This window comes from Dendrobates tinctorius, unplaced genomic scaffold (assembly GCF_039654945.1).
Source record: "Dendrobates tinctorius isolate UK_male_01 unplaced genomic scaffold, ASM3965494v1 ptg000213l, whole genome shotgun sequence".
Classification (NCBI taxonomy): Eukaryota; Metazoa; Chordata; class Amphibia; order Anura; family Dendrobatidae; genus Dendrobates; species Dendrobates tinctorius.
The window spans coordinates 6,594,743-6,606,794 of record NW_027361880.1 but is presented as its reverse complement, the minus strand read 5'-3'; the positions used below and the strand labels follow the sequence as shown (position 1 = coordinate 6,606,794).

The window sequence follows — 12,052 nt, the reverse complement described above, 5'->3', positions numbered from 1 at the left end:
AGTAATTACGTCTATAGAGGATCAGGAATTCCTATGTTCCATAGACATCCGGGACGCCTACCTACACGTCCCCATTTTTTAGGGACATCAAAGGTTTCTACGTTTTACTGTCCAAAAGCAGCATTTCCAGTTTGTGGCCCTGCCATTTGGGCTGGCAACAGCCCCCAGAATTTTCACAAAGATTGTGGCAGCGATGGTAGCTATATTAAGAGTCAGAGGCGTAATATTGGTGCCATATCTCGACGATTTTCTCGTCAAAGCGCCCTCCTTCGATCAGGCCCAGGAAAATCTAGCGGTAGTTTTAAACACGCTGTCCCGGTTTGGTTGGATCATAAACAGGGAGAAATCTTACCTAACGTCAACACAATGCCTAGAATTCTTAGGAATGGTAATCAACACCCGCCGCTCGAGGGTCTTTCTCCCAGAAAGAAAGTGGATTACCCTCCAGCAGGGAATTCGCTCCCTGTTGAAATTCCGGTGTCTATCCTTTCGCGCTGCCATGAGAGTCCTGGGAAGGATGGTGACCGCTTCAGAGGTAATACCCTTTGCCCTGTTCCATTCAGGATACTACAGAGGAACATCCTCCTTCATTGGGACAGGTCCATCTCTTCGCTGGATCGCCCCTTCCTCCCTTCCATTCAGACCCAGGGAGTCCCTCAAGTGGTGGCTGACCTCCCCCCTCGTTCATCTGGGACGGCCTTTTCCCCCTGTCCACTGGCAGGTAGTAACTACAGATGCCAGTCCCCCGGGCTGGGGTGCGGTATTCCGTCACCTGACAGTCCAGGGATGATGGTCGAGGCAAGAATCCTCACTATCAATCAACATTCTAAAACTGAGGGCGGTCTTCCTAGCACTTCTACATTGGGGAAAGACACCTCAACCACCAGCCAGTACGGATTCAAACGGACAATACCACGGCGGTGGCATACATCAATCACCAACGGTGAACCAAAAGTTCCCATGCACTGGCCCCGAGGTATCAAGAATCTTCAACTGGGCAGAAACCGCAATTCTGGCATTGTTGGCAGACGACACGGACGACATGGTCGCCGACTTCCTCAGTCGGGAGGGGCTCACGGTAGGAGAATGGTCCTTGCACCAGGACGTGTTCCGTCGGATATGCCAGCTATGGGGGACTCCAGACGTGGACCTCCTGGCATCGCGACAGAACAGAAGGGTCCAACAGTTTGTCCCAAGGTACCGCGATCCTCTAGCAATAGGGGTCGACGCACTGGTCATTCCCTGGACACAGTTCAGACTCCCTTACCTGTTCCCTCCCCTTCCTCTCCTGCCCAGACTGCTAAAGAAGATCAGGGCGGAAGGGGTGCCGGTCATATTGATCGCCCCGTACTGGCCCATGAGAAATTATCAATCCTCTCGCAGGCACCCCCTGGAGACTCCCCGACAGACCAGATCTTCTGGCTCAGGGGCCGTTTTACCACCCAAATTCTCGGTTGCTTAATTGGACGGCATGGCCGTTGAAACCACAATACTGAGAGCAGCGGGATTTTTCGGACTATTAATCCCAGGATTTTCGGACCATTTCGGAGTCATTAATACAGTGATCCAGGCTAGGAAGCCATCCTCTTCCAGGGTCTATTATCGTGCCTGGAAGGCCTATTTTGGCTGGTGTGAGTCTAATCACATCACACCTATGCTCTGTTCCCTGCCATCTGTCCTAGCTTTTCCCCAGGGAGGGTTAGATGGCGGTCTGGCCCTAAGTTCCTTGAAAGGCCAGGTGTCTGCTCTCTCTATTCTTTTTCAAAGAAATTTGGCCTCCCGCTTACGGGTTAGGACCTTTCTGCAAGGAGTGGCACATGCGGCCCCTCGTTACAGATCCCCTGTGACTCCAGGGGATCTTAACTTGGTCTTGGAAGCCTTGATGGGTTCACCCTTCGAACCCCTCCAGGAAGCTCCCTTGTCTTTGTTGTCCTGGAAGGTGGTATTTCTCGTAGCCATCACCTCTATTAGGCAGGTTTCAGAATTAGCGACCTTGTTCTGTCGCCTTCCATTCCTAATTATGGACAAGGTTGTTTTGCGGCCTCCTCCTAACTTTCTTCCGAAGGTGGTATCGGCCTTCCACCTGAACGAGGATATAATCCTTACGTCATTTTGTCCCGCTCCAACCCATCCTCTGGAGTGTTCTTTGAATAAGCTAGACGTGGTCAGGGCGATAAGGGTCTATCTGGCCAGGATCGCTCCCTTCAGGAAGGCGGACTCGCTCTTTGTTACCCCCAGTGGGGTGAGAAGAGGCCTGCCGGCCTCTAAGGCAGCAATTGCCCGCTGGATCAGAATAGCAATTCTGGAAGCCTACCGGTGAAGGACAGGGTGTTGTCCCCTGCTGGGGTCAGGGCCCATTCAACCCGGGCGGTGGGCACCTCTTGGGCTGTACACAACAGGGTATCAGCCATGCAGTTGTGCAAGGCTGTCACATGGTTGTCAGTGCATACCTTTTCAAGGTTGTATAAGGTCCATACCTATGCTTCAGCGGACACCAGCCTAGGCAGAAGAATGTTGCAGGCGGCTGTGGTGAGTTCTCCGATCTGAGGGAAGTTTCTGTCTTTTTCCACCCCAGGGACTGCTTTTGGACGTCCTACGGTTTCTGTGTCTCCCAATGAGACGAAAGAGAAAACAGGATTTTGGTTTACCATAAAATCTGTTTCTCAGAGTCTTCATTGGGGGACACAGCGCCCTCCCATGATTTTGTTATCTGTAATGATTATATGATTGACTTACATGATAATGTCTCCTCCTGCTTTTTCATTAACTGATTGTCTTAAAGCCTGTCGGAGGGGTGTATACTGCGGAGGCGGAGTTAACATTTTTTTCATGCATAGTGTCAACCTCCTAGTGACAGCAGCACACACCCACGGCTTCTGTGTCCCCCAATGAAGACTCTGAGAAACAGATTTTACGGTAAGCAACCAAAATCCTGTTTTTCTGACTATAAGATGCAACGGACCATAAGACGCACCATAAGGTTTTAGAGGAGGAAATTTAAAAAAAAAAAATAGATGCAGAAAATGTGGTCAATTCTGTACTTAATATCCCCTATCCTGGTATATATGGTCTCCTCGTCCATACTGATACACATGGCCCTCTCATTCCTATCCTAGTATGCATGGCCCCCAAATCCCTATCATGGTGTGCATGGCCCCCAAATCCCTATCCTGGTGTGAATGGCCCCCTCATCCCTATCCTGGTGTGCATGGCTCCCTCATCCCTATCCTGGTGTGCATGGCTCCCTCATCCCTATCCTGGCTGGAATGATCGCCCTCATCCGTATCCTGTTATGAGGGCACCCATCTTGTTCTAGGAGCCCTGGTATCCAGGGCCCTCATCTTGTCCAAGTATGCATGGCCCCATCCCTATTCGGGTTTGATTGGCCCCCATCCCGGTCCTGGTGTGCATGGCCCATGCTTATGATTGACCCCCACCCCCCATCCTGCTATGCATGGCCCCATCATAAAAAAAAAAAAAAAAAAAAAATTACTTTCCTGGTTCTCCTTCGCAGCATCTTGTTCTGATACCAGCAGCTGATTTATGCTTGTAAGCAGCGCATGGCAGGGACATCATGCATTGCTTGCAAGCCGAAGGGCAGCTGCCAGAATACTCACTCACCACAGTACGCATATTACACTTTTCTAATGAAGTTTGGAATGTTCCTTTGTTGTTTCTTCACTACAGAAAAACCGCAAATGTAGCAAAAAGTTGTCAGGTGAATTCTGGCACCCCATTCCCCCCTTGTAGCCATTTCGATCACGTTGATAGACACAGAAGCTTAATCCACCACAACCACTAGATACTGAAAGGTATTGTGAAAGCATACCACCACACTCTTATGAACTATCTAAAAGAAAATCTGCCTTTGCCCCCCCCATAGCAACCAATCACAGTGCAACTTTCAGTTCTTAACTCCTGAGGTAAAATGAAAGCTGCCCTGATTGGTTACTATGGACACCACCACACTGTTATAAATTCTGGCTGAAAAAAATCTGTCTTTACTGTACGTAACAACCAATCACAGCGCAGCTTTAAATTCTTATCCAGCTGAGATCAAGTGAAAGACATGCTATGGAGAGGAGACCACCATACCTTTTGGAGCTAGGTTAAGAAAATCTTGTCATTTCTAACTAACTTCTATATCTAATGACCCCTCAAACATCCACCAAAGGTCACATAAAGAGGCCAAAGTATGGTGCAAGAAAAAGCCTATGGAGTCAGTCTGTGGGAAAGAAAAACTGTATGTGATGGAAATTTTTTGATATTTTTACTGAGTTCAGCAATTGAAAGTATATAAAAAATCACCACTTTCTTTTCAAACATTTTAACCCTTGCAGACCGGTTATGTTTTGTGTGAAGTTATACCATATAAGTACCTTTAGGTCCAACTAATATTTGTCTTAAATATTTGAATTAAACATGACATATTTACTGTAATGCTCAATAAGGGTCTAAAAGGTCCTATCGGCAGTGTAAGCACCTTGGAGGGGGCATGAAATGTTCCCTCTTAATGCTTCATGATGGAAACAGGCCAGTCTGTTGCTTGGAGATAACACTACAAGCCTCAAAATACACACACTTTTCAACTCTTTATTTTTGAAAAGGCATTCATTATATAGCCGCATATGGTTAGGATATTTTCACATGTACAGAATGGCAACACCTGTTTGTCGTGAGGCAAAACTGACCGCTTTGGCTTTTTTTTGCTACCTACAGAAGCGACAATGCTATATAGAACAGTCATGTGACGTAGATGAGAAAGCCAGTTTTAACAGATCAAATGTATCTACAGAATGTCCTCCTCCTTTTTTTCAGGCACATCTTATTCAGCGTTGGTTTGAGCACCTTCAGGAAACTAAGCCGAATATAATTGTGACATACAATGGAGACTTCTTTGACTGGTCAGTATTTAGCATTTGTATTTTCTTCTTGCTGTGGACGTTGTATGGAGACTGATCTTTTGTCTGTTTCAGGCCTTTTGTTGAAACTCGTGCCACAGTTCATGGGATGAGCATGTTACAAGAGATTGGCTTTCAAAAAGACAGTCAAGGGGAGTACAAGTCTCCTTCCTGTATACATATGGATTGTCTCAGGTACATATTAAAGTTGTCCTAATACCTTTTAAAGGGGTTATTTGGGACTTATCGTTTTGATCATATGGGTCTAAGAACTAACAGGCAGGTAGTTGCTAACTACCTGCCTGTTCTGTCCAATACTGCTCCATGACGAGCAGTCACAAACTTCTTCTTTAGGTGTTTCCCCTACTTCTGCTGAATTCACGCCGACAGAGCAGTGTTTTCTTTGCTGCGGTGTCAAAACGCATGTCCGTCTGCAAAGACGATAGAGCTGACTGGAAGAAACTGTGCTGCTCTGTTGACCAGAGGTGAAACTGATGCAGGGGGATCGCCAACTGAGCCGGGAGATAGTTCCCCATGCAGAATAGACAGGTGGTTAGCAACTACCCCTCCTTGAGTTCTTTGCTTCATACACAAAAATATAATGAAAATCTTATCCAAACCATTTTATTTAGCCATTTCTGACTGTTAAACTGATTGCCTAACAGGAAGGTACTCGTATCTTTATCAGCTGTATAAGGAGTCAAGAATTATTATTTTTTTCTCTATTGTAGGTGGGTAAAGAGAGATAGTTACCTTCCTGTTGGAAGCCATAACCTAAAGGCAGCTGCAAAGGCTAAATTGGGCTATGACCCAGTAGAGCTGGATCCAGAGGAGATGTGTCGTATGGCCACAGAAGAACCACAGGTAAAACTTGTACCGGTGTAAAATTAAGACAGTGTTGCTTTTCAATAAGCAATAAGAAAGAAAGAGAAGCCAATCTATTTTAAAAGTTAACCAAAAGTGAGCACTTGTAATATAGTCTGTAAAATGGATCAGGAGAATATGGCATGACAGCCAAGTCCGTTCATTGAATATTTGTTTGAAAAGGTCCAAATTAGGATCAACAGTAGAGTTTTCAGAATAGCAATAGCTTACATAGCAATATCTGGTTGCACTTAATTAGCTGTTTTATATATTTATTTGTAACAACATTAAAAGAAAGTTGCCACGTTAATTTGTCCAAGCTGTATCCGCTTAGTAAAGACTCCAGATTGAAAGGAAAATAAGGTCCCTGACTGACCACTGTGGAACCCTCTAACGGGCAAATTTTCTGAACAACCCAAAACTGAAACAGAAACATTACCCTGGTGTGTACTTTTCAGAGTGAAAAAACTTTTAGAATAGTCATGTGGTAAAGGCCATCAGTATAGAAGATATCCTACCCCCCGTGTAAAAATGAATCTAATATATAAAGCTCAATGTGGGTGTGTATGTACAGTATGTCTGGAATTGGCATCCGCACTGTCGCAGCTACAGCCACAAAATTTGACACAGTAACACGTCTGGACCCCGAGAGCGTCATAGGCTATGTTGTGAGGCGAAATTTTAACCCCGCGCGTTCCAATTCACCAAACAATTTTGCCCCTATCTATATAATGGGGAAAAAGTGAAAGGATAAGTGTTGGAGGCAAATTGACAGCTGCCAGATGTAAACAAGGGCGACTTAAGGAATGAGAGCGATGGCGCCAAAGAGTATATACCGTACAGTTGCTAAGGTGGGGCCCTGACATGGGATACTCACCACACACGGGGTTATGAACATACACACAAAATGCGCCACACACTACCACGTGCTTCAACACATATACCACCCTCAGCACACATTTCACCACACATACACCAACCTCGTCACATAAAAGTCGAAACACAAAAATCACCACTCAAAACTCGCCACGCTGTCCCAGAGCTGTTTAAAAGATGAAAAATGAGCTGTGATTGGAGCTATCAGCAACAATTTTCTTTGTAGACAGTTGTGGTAACTGAGGCCTATTATTCTTATCATCTCTATGGTGTTATCGTCCTTCTGCAAAGCTGGAAATAACACAATTTATTACCGTGCCAACACAGACCACCCTCTGACACAGACTGCAGGGGGAGCCCAGTATCACACCGGATAGGATTAGATACACAGCTCAGCAGTCAGTATCACACAGGAGAGGATTAGACACATGGCTCAGCAGACAGTATCACACAGGATAGGATTAGATACACAGCTCAGCAGACAGTATCACACAGGATAGGATTAGATACACGGCTCAGCAGTCAGTATCACACAGGAGAGGATTAGATGCACGGTTTTTATGTGCAATATAATAATTATTTGTTATAACTAACCACAGTTGGTTACTATGCCCAGGCAACGCTGGGCTCTTCAGCTAGTATATACATAAAACATTACATTTATGTGCTGAGCCTCATGGAATGGTGTATAGTGCATCAGGGTAATCAAACACAGCAGCAATGGAGCAGTATATAAAAATATTCAGGATTAGGAGATAGACCCTTCAATGTTTCTAAGAAAGTGTGGCAGATGCCTCTCTAAAGCTAGATTAATCTGTGTGAATGTACTCCTCCTAGAGAGACGGACTGTTTTTTTTTTTTTTTTTTTCTTCCTATATTTATATTCTATTTTCCCCTCACCCATGACGGCACACATGAGAGCGAGAGAGACAGTAGGATCCGCCCCTATTACTGGACAGGAATCACCGAGCACAAAATAAAAAGGCAATTGCCACTTCCTCCTTCCCTGTGGTTTCCTGTCCTTTGGATGTAGGAGCCTTGAGCTCATGGCTGAAGCAGTAGTGCATTATGGAACACCTTGGTGTGTTCTATAACAACCTTTAGTAGGAAAGTCAGTGAGTACAGGATCCCAGTTGGGCTCTGAAATGCTAACAGTCTGGGATAATCTACATTTAATGATTCAGTGCCTACCTATGTTTGATGTTTGGCGTACAGCTTTGTGGTTCGCTAACAGCCTGGAAAGGTGGCTTGCAGCTTGGTGTTTCTCACCTAGGTGCCTTGGCATGATTGGCTAAAAGAGTCTGTCTTGTCAGCAGATCATGTGTTTGATTTTTAGTAAAGTCTTGCTTATTGCTTGTGTATTTAACCTCGTCTGTAGCCTCATGTCTTGTGTTTTCCCTTCACCCATGACAGCACACCTGAAAGAGGGATCCGCCCCGCCAGGACAGGAAACTACTGAGATATTAGGGGCGGCACCTCTCCCCCGCTTCAGTTTGGTTCCTGTCCTGGAAGGGAATCCCACTGTCAGCGGTGCCTATCATGGGCGAAAGGTCCCAGGCCCGTCCCAGCGCGGGAAGAACAGGAGTCTCACCTGTAGCATCGGCCGTCGGGTCCTGGATGCGCAGTCCCCGGTGACCCCTCGGGCTCCGGGTTCTTGTGGGCGTATGTGGCGGCTCCTGGAGGCTCCACTGCGTCGCCCTCCCCCCGCGCGGGCCCGCGGTCTCACTCCCCCAGAGCACCTAGCGGGGGAGAGCCGCGGGCGTCTTCCGGACGTCAGCAGCGCAGAGGATCATGGGCGCGACGACTGACGTCGGCTAGGCGACGGTGTCATGGCGCCGGGTGTGACGCCGGCCGGCTTTTCCGAAGCAGTCGCAGGGGGGAGGAGACACCCACCAGGGACGGAGGCGGGTTATTTAAACGAGGAGAGTGGCATGGCGGGGGTCAAACATGGAGACTGAGCAGGAGCGATCGCGGTCTCCACCGACTCTGCCTCACGCACAGCCCTCCGGCCGCAAGCGTGGAAGCCGCTCAAGTAGCAGTCTCCCCAGCCGCAGGTCGGGGGACTCCTCAAGATCCAGAGAGCACAGATCACGTGCTCCAACGCAGCCTCCGGGTCCGGTACCCTTGATTGTGGGTGGTGAGTGATCTTCGTGAATGCTAACAGTCTGTTAATAGGGGTTCCCTGTTGTATGTTTAACCCCGTAGGAAAAGCCAAAGAAAGCGGAGAGTAAGCAGAACAATAGGGAGTGTGCCATATGTAAAAGCCCCCTAGCAAAAGACTGGCAGAAAGACCTCTGCGCCAATTGCATCCAGCGAACCAATGCAGAAGAAGCGCCTAGTTTCGCAACCAACCTTATATCGGCCATTAGGTCAGAGACGGAAGGTTCAATTAAGAACTTGTTGAAAAAAGGTAGAAAAAAATCACTAGTTCCCCGTCAAGCTCCTCTTCGGCCTTGTCTCAGACCGAACACCCATCCTCCTCATATTCCTCAGACAGTGACACGGGGGGTAGGCCATGTTTTCCGGTAGAAGACACGGATGCTCTCTTTAAGGCCATCAGGGCAACGATGGGCCTACAGAAAGAAAAAGCGGCTAAATCCCTAGAGGACGTCATGTTTGGGGGACTGCAAGAGGAAAAACGGACATTTCTAGTTAATGAAAAGGTCCAGGCACTAATCGAGAGAGAATGGAGGAAACCCGAGAGATCTGGGGCTCTTCCCTCCTCCTCTAAGAGACGGTACCCCTTTGAGCATAAGGACACAGAGATATGGGACAAAGTCCCAAAGATCGACGCAGCGGTGTCCAGGTCTTCCAAGAAATCGGCTCTGCCCTTGGAAGACTCAGGGGTTCTTAGAGACCCGCTAGACAAAAAAGCGGATTCCTATCTAAGGCATGCATGGGAAGCAGCAGCAGGAGGATTGAAGCCGGCAATAGCGGGCACCTGCACGGCACGCGCTCTAATGATTTGGCTGCAGCAGTTAGAAGAGAGACTAGCGTCAAAGGTCCCAAGAGATAAAATTCTGGCAGATATGTATCTTCTGCACGGGGCAGCAGCTTTTTTGACAGACACCTCGGCGGACTCCATGAGGTAGACAGCCAGAGCGGCAGGATTATCAAATGCCGCCAGACGCACGTTGTGGCTTAAAGACTGTCCAGGCGACCTACAGTCCAAAGCTAAACTATGCTCTCTCCCCTGCAATGGTCGTTTTTTATTCGGGAAAAATCTAGATGATATCTTGGAGAAAGCAAGTGATAGGAAGAAAGGCTTTCCCAGATACCCGGCAGACCAGAGAAGGCCGCCCTTTCGGAGAGGTAGATTCAACAGAGGTCGTCCTCCGGCGGATAGAAGATGGGAAGACAAAAGATAAAAGGAGTCCGGATTTATGTTTGGTGGAGGCACCTCCACTTCAAAAAAAAAATCCCCACAATGACTCCAGCATTCCGGTAGGGGGGAGATTAGTGCTATTTTCTCAGGCCTGGAGAAAGATCTCTTCCAATACCTGGATCCTATGCATCATAAGAGAAGGCCTGAAGATCCCCTTCATTTCCCAGCCAAAAGCAACGTTTGTCATTACCCCTATCAGAAAGACGATAGAAGAACAGCTAGCCTTTGAATCAGAAATCCTGAGCCTGGTAGACAAGCAGGTCCTTTCCAAAGTCCCGAACGTACAAGAGGGAAAGGGGTTCTATTTCCCCCCCTTTTTCTGATAAAAAAAAGAAAAAAACAGATCTGTCATTCAGGACAATCACAAACCTCAGAGGCCTCAATCGGTGGATAAAAAATCAGACCTTCAAGATGGAATCGGTATCTACAGCCATAAAGCTACTACACCAAGATTGTTTTATGGCTGTAGTCGATTTAAAGGATGCATACTATTACATCCCCATCCATCCAGGTTATCAAAAATACTTGAGTGGCTCTCTCTATCCATGGTGTGCTCAGGCATTTCCAGTTCCGGGCTCTTCCATTTGGCATATCCATAGCTCCAAGGGTCTTTACCAAGGTTGTAGCGGAGATGACAGCTTTCCTCCGAATTCACGACACTGTCCTAATACACTATTTGGGCGATTTTCTGATAGTGGGCAGCTCAGAAGATCACTGTACGGCACAGTTGAGCCGGGTGACCGACACCCTATAGGAACTAGGGTGGATGATAAATTTCAAAAAGTCGAGACTACAGCCCCTAAAAAAAACAGACCTTTCTAGGATTTATCCTGGATTCAGGGCAGCAAGTTTGTCTGCTACCGGATACCAAGATAGAAAAGGTGGAGAAGGTGACCTTGGCTGCCCGAGACCAACCTCACATGACATTGAGGAACGCGATGTCTGTACTAGGTACCCTGACGTCCTGTATTCCGGCAGTCAGGTGGGCTCAATTTCACACCCGACAGCTTCAGGGGGAGGTTCTATCAGCACAAAGATCGCTGAGAGGGCGTTTAGAAGGAAGACTGGAGCTTTCCTTAGAGGTCAGAGACTCTCTCAACTGGTGGCTAGACAGGAAAAACTTGGCTTCAGGAATGCCATGGGACATACAGGCGACCGATATAATACTGACAGACGCGAGCTCCTCGGGGTGGGGGGCACACCTAAGGGGTCACGTAGCCCAGGGTTCCTGGAGGCCTCGAGAGATGGATGCATCTTCCAACCAGAGAACTGTGGGCAGTGAACAAAGCCCTAAGTCACTTTATTCCCCTACTCAGGGGCCGCAATGTCCGGATCATGTCGGACAACAAAGTTACGGTGGCGTACATCAACCATCAAGGGGGTACAAGATCACACTCCCTGATGGAGGCAGCGAGCGACATTTTTTACAGAGCGTAGCAGCACCTACACTCCCTAACAGCCTTGCATATAAAGGGGGCAGAAAATATAGAGGCCGATTTCCTGAGCCGCAATACTCTGAGGCAAGGAGATTGGGCCCTAAATCCTTCCGTTTTTCAAAAAATAACACAGCTTTGGGGGAAGCCAGTGATAGACCTCTTTGCCAACAAAAACAACAGGCAAGTAGAGAGGTTTTGCTCACTGAACCCAAGAGAAGAACCATGGGCAGTGGACTCATTACAAATTCCGTGGGATTTCAGACTAGCCTATGCGTTCCCCCCCCCCCAGTGGCCCTGATCCCAACAGTAGTCAGGAAGATCAGGAACGATCAAGCCAGGGTAATCCTAATAGCCCCATTTTGGCCAAAAAGGCCCTGGTTCGCTCTAAGAATGATGTCCCTCTCAGATCCCTGGGTTCTGACAGAAATCCCGGGCCTACTAGCTCAATATTCCACGCTCAGGTCAAGGGATTCCATCTGACGGCGTGGAATTTGAGAGGTCGCTGCTAATGGATAGAGGGTTCTCTCCCGGGTTGATGGCCACCCTGCTAAAGAGTAGGAAGCCGGTGACTACTAATATCTACGGCAGAA

The 12,052-nt window shown here is 47.6% G+C and overlaps 1 protein-coding gene across 1 annotated transcript in view; it reads left to right on the top strand.

Moving 5' to 3' along the window:
• POLE (DNA polymerase epsilon, catalytic subunit) overlaps positions 1-12,052 on the top strand; it is a 195,266-nt gene that overhangs the window by 46,869 nt on the left and 136,345 nt on the right. Inside the window, exons 11-13 of the mRNA XM_073554802.1 lie at positions 4,819-4,904; positions 4,977-5,096; positions 5,633-5,765. Of these exons, the coding sequence (XP_073410903.1) occupies positions 4,819-4,904; positions 4,977-5,096; positions 5,633-5,765 (339 nt within the window). The remainder of the gene's footprint in view (positions 1-4,818; positions 4,905-4,976; positions 5,097-5,632; positions 5,766-12,052) is intronic.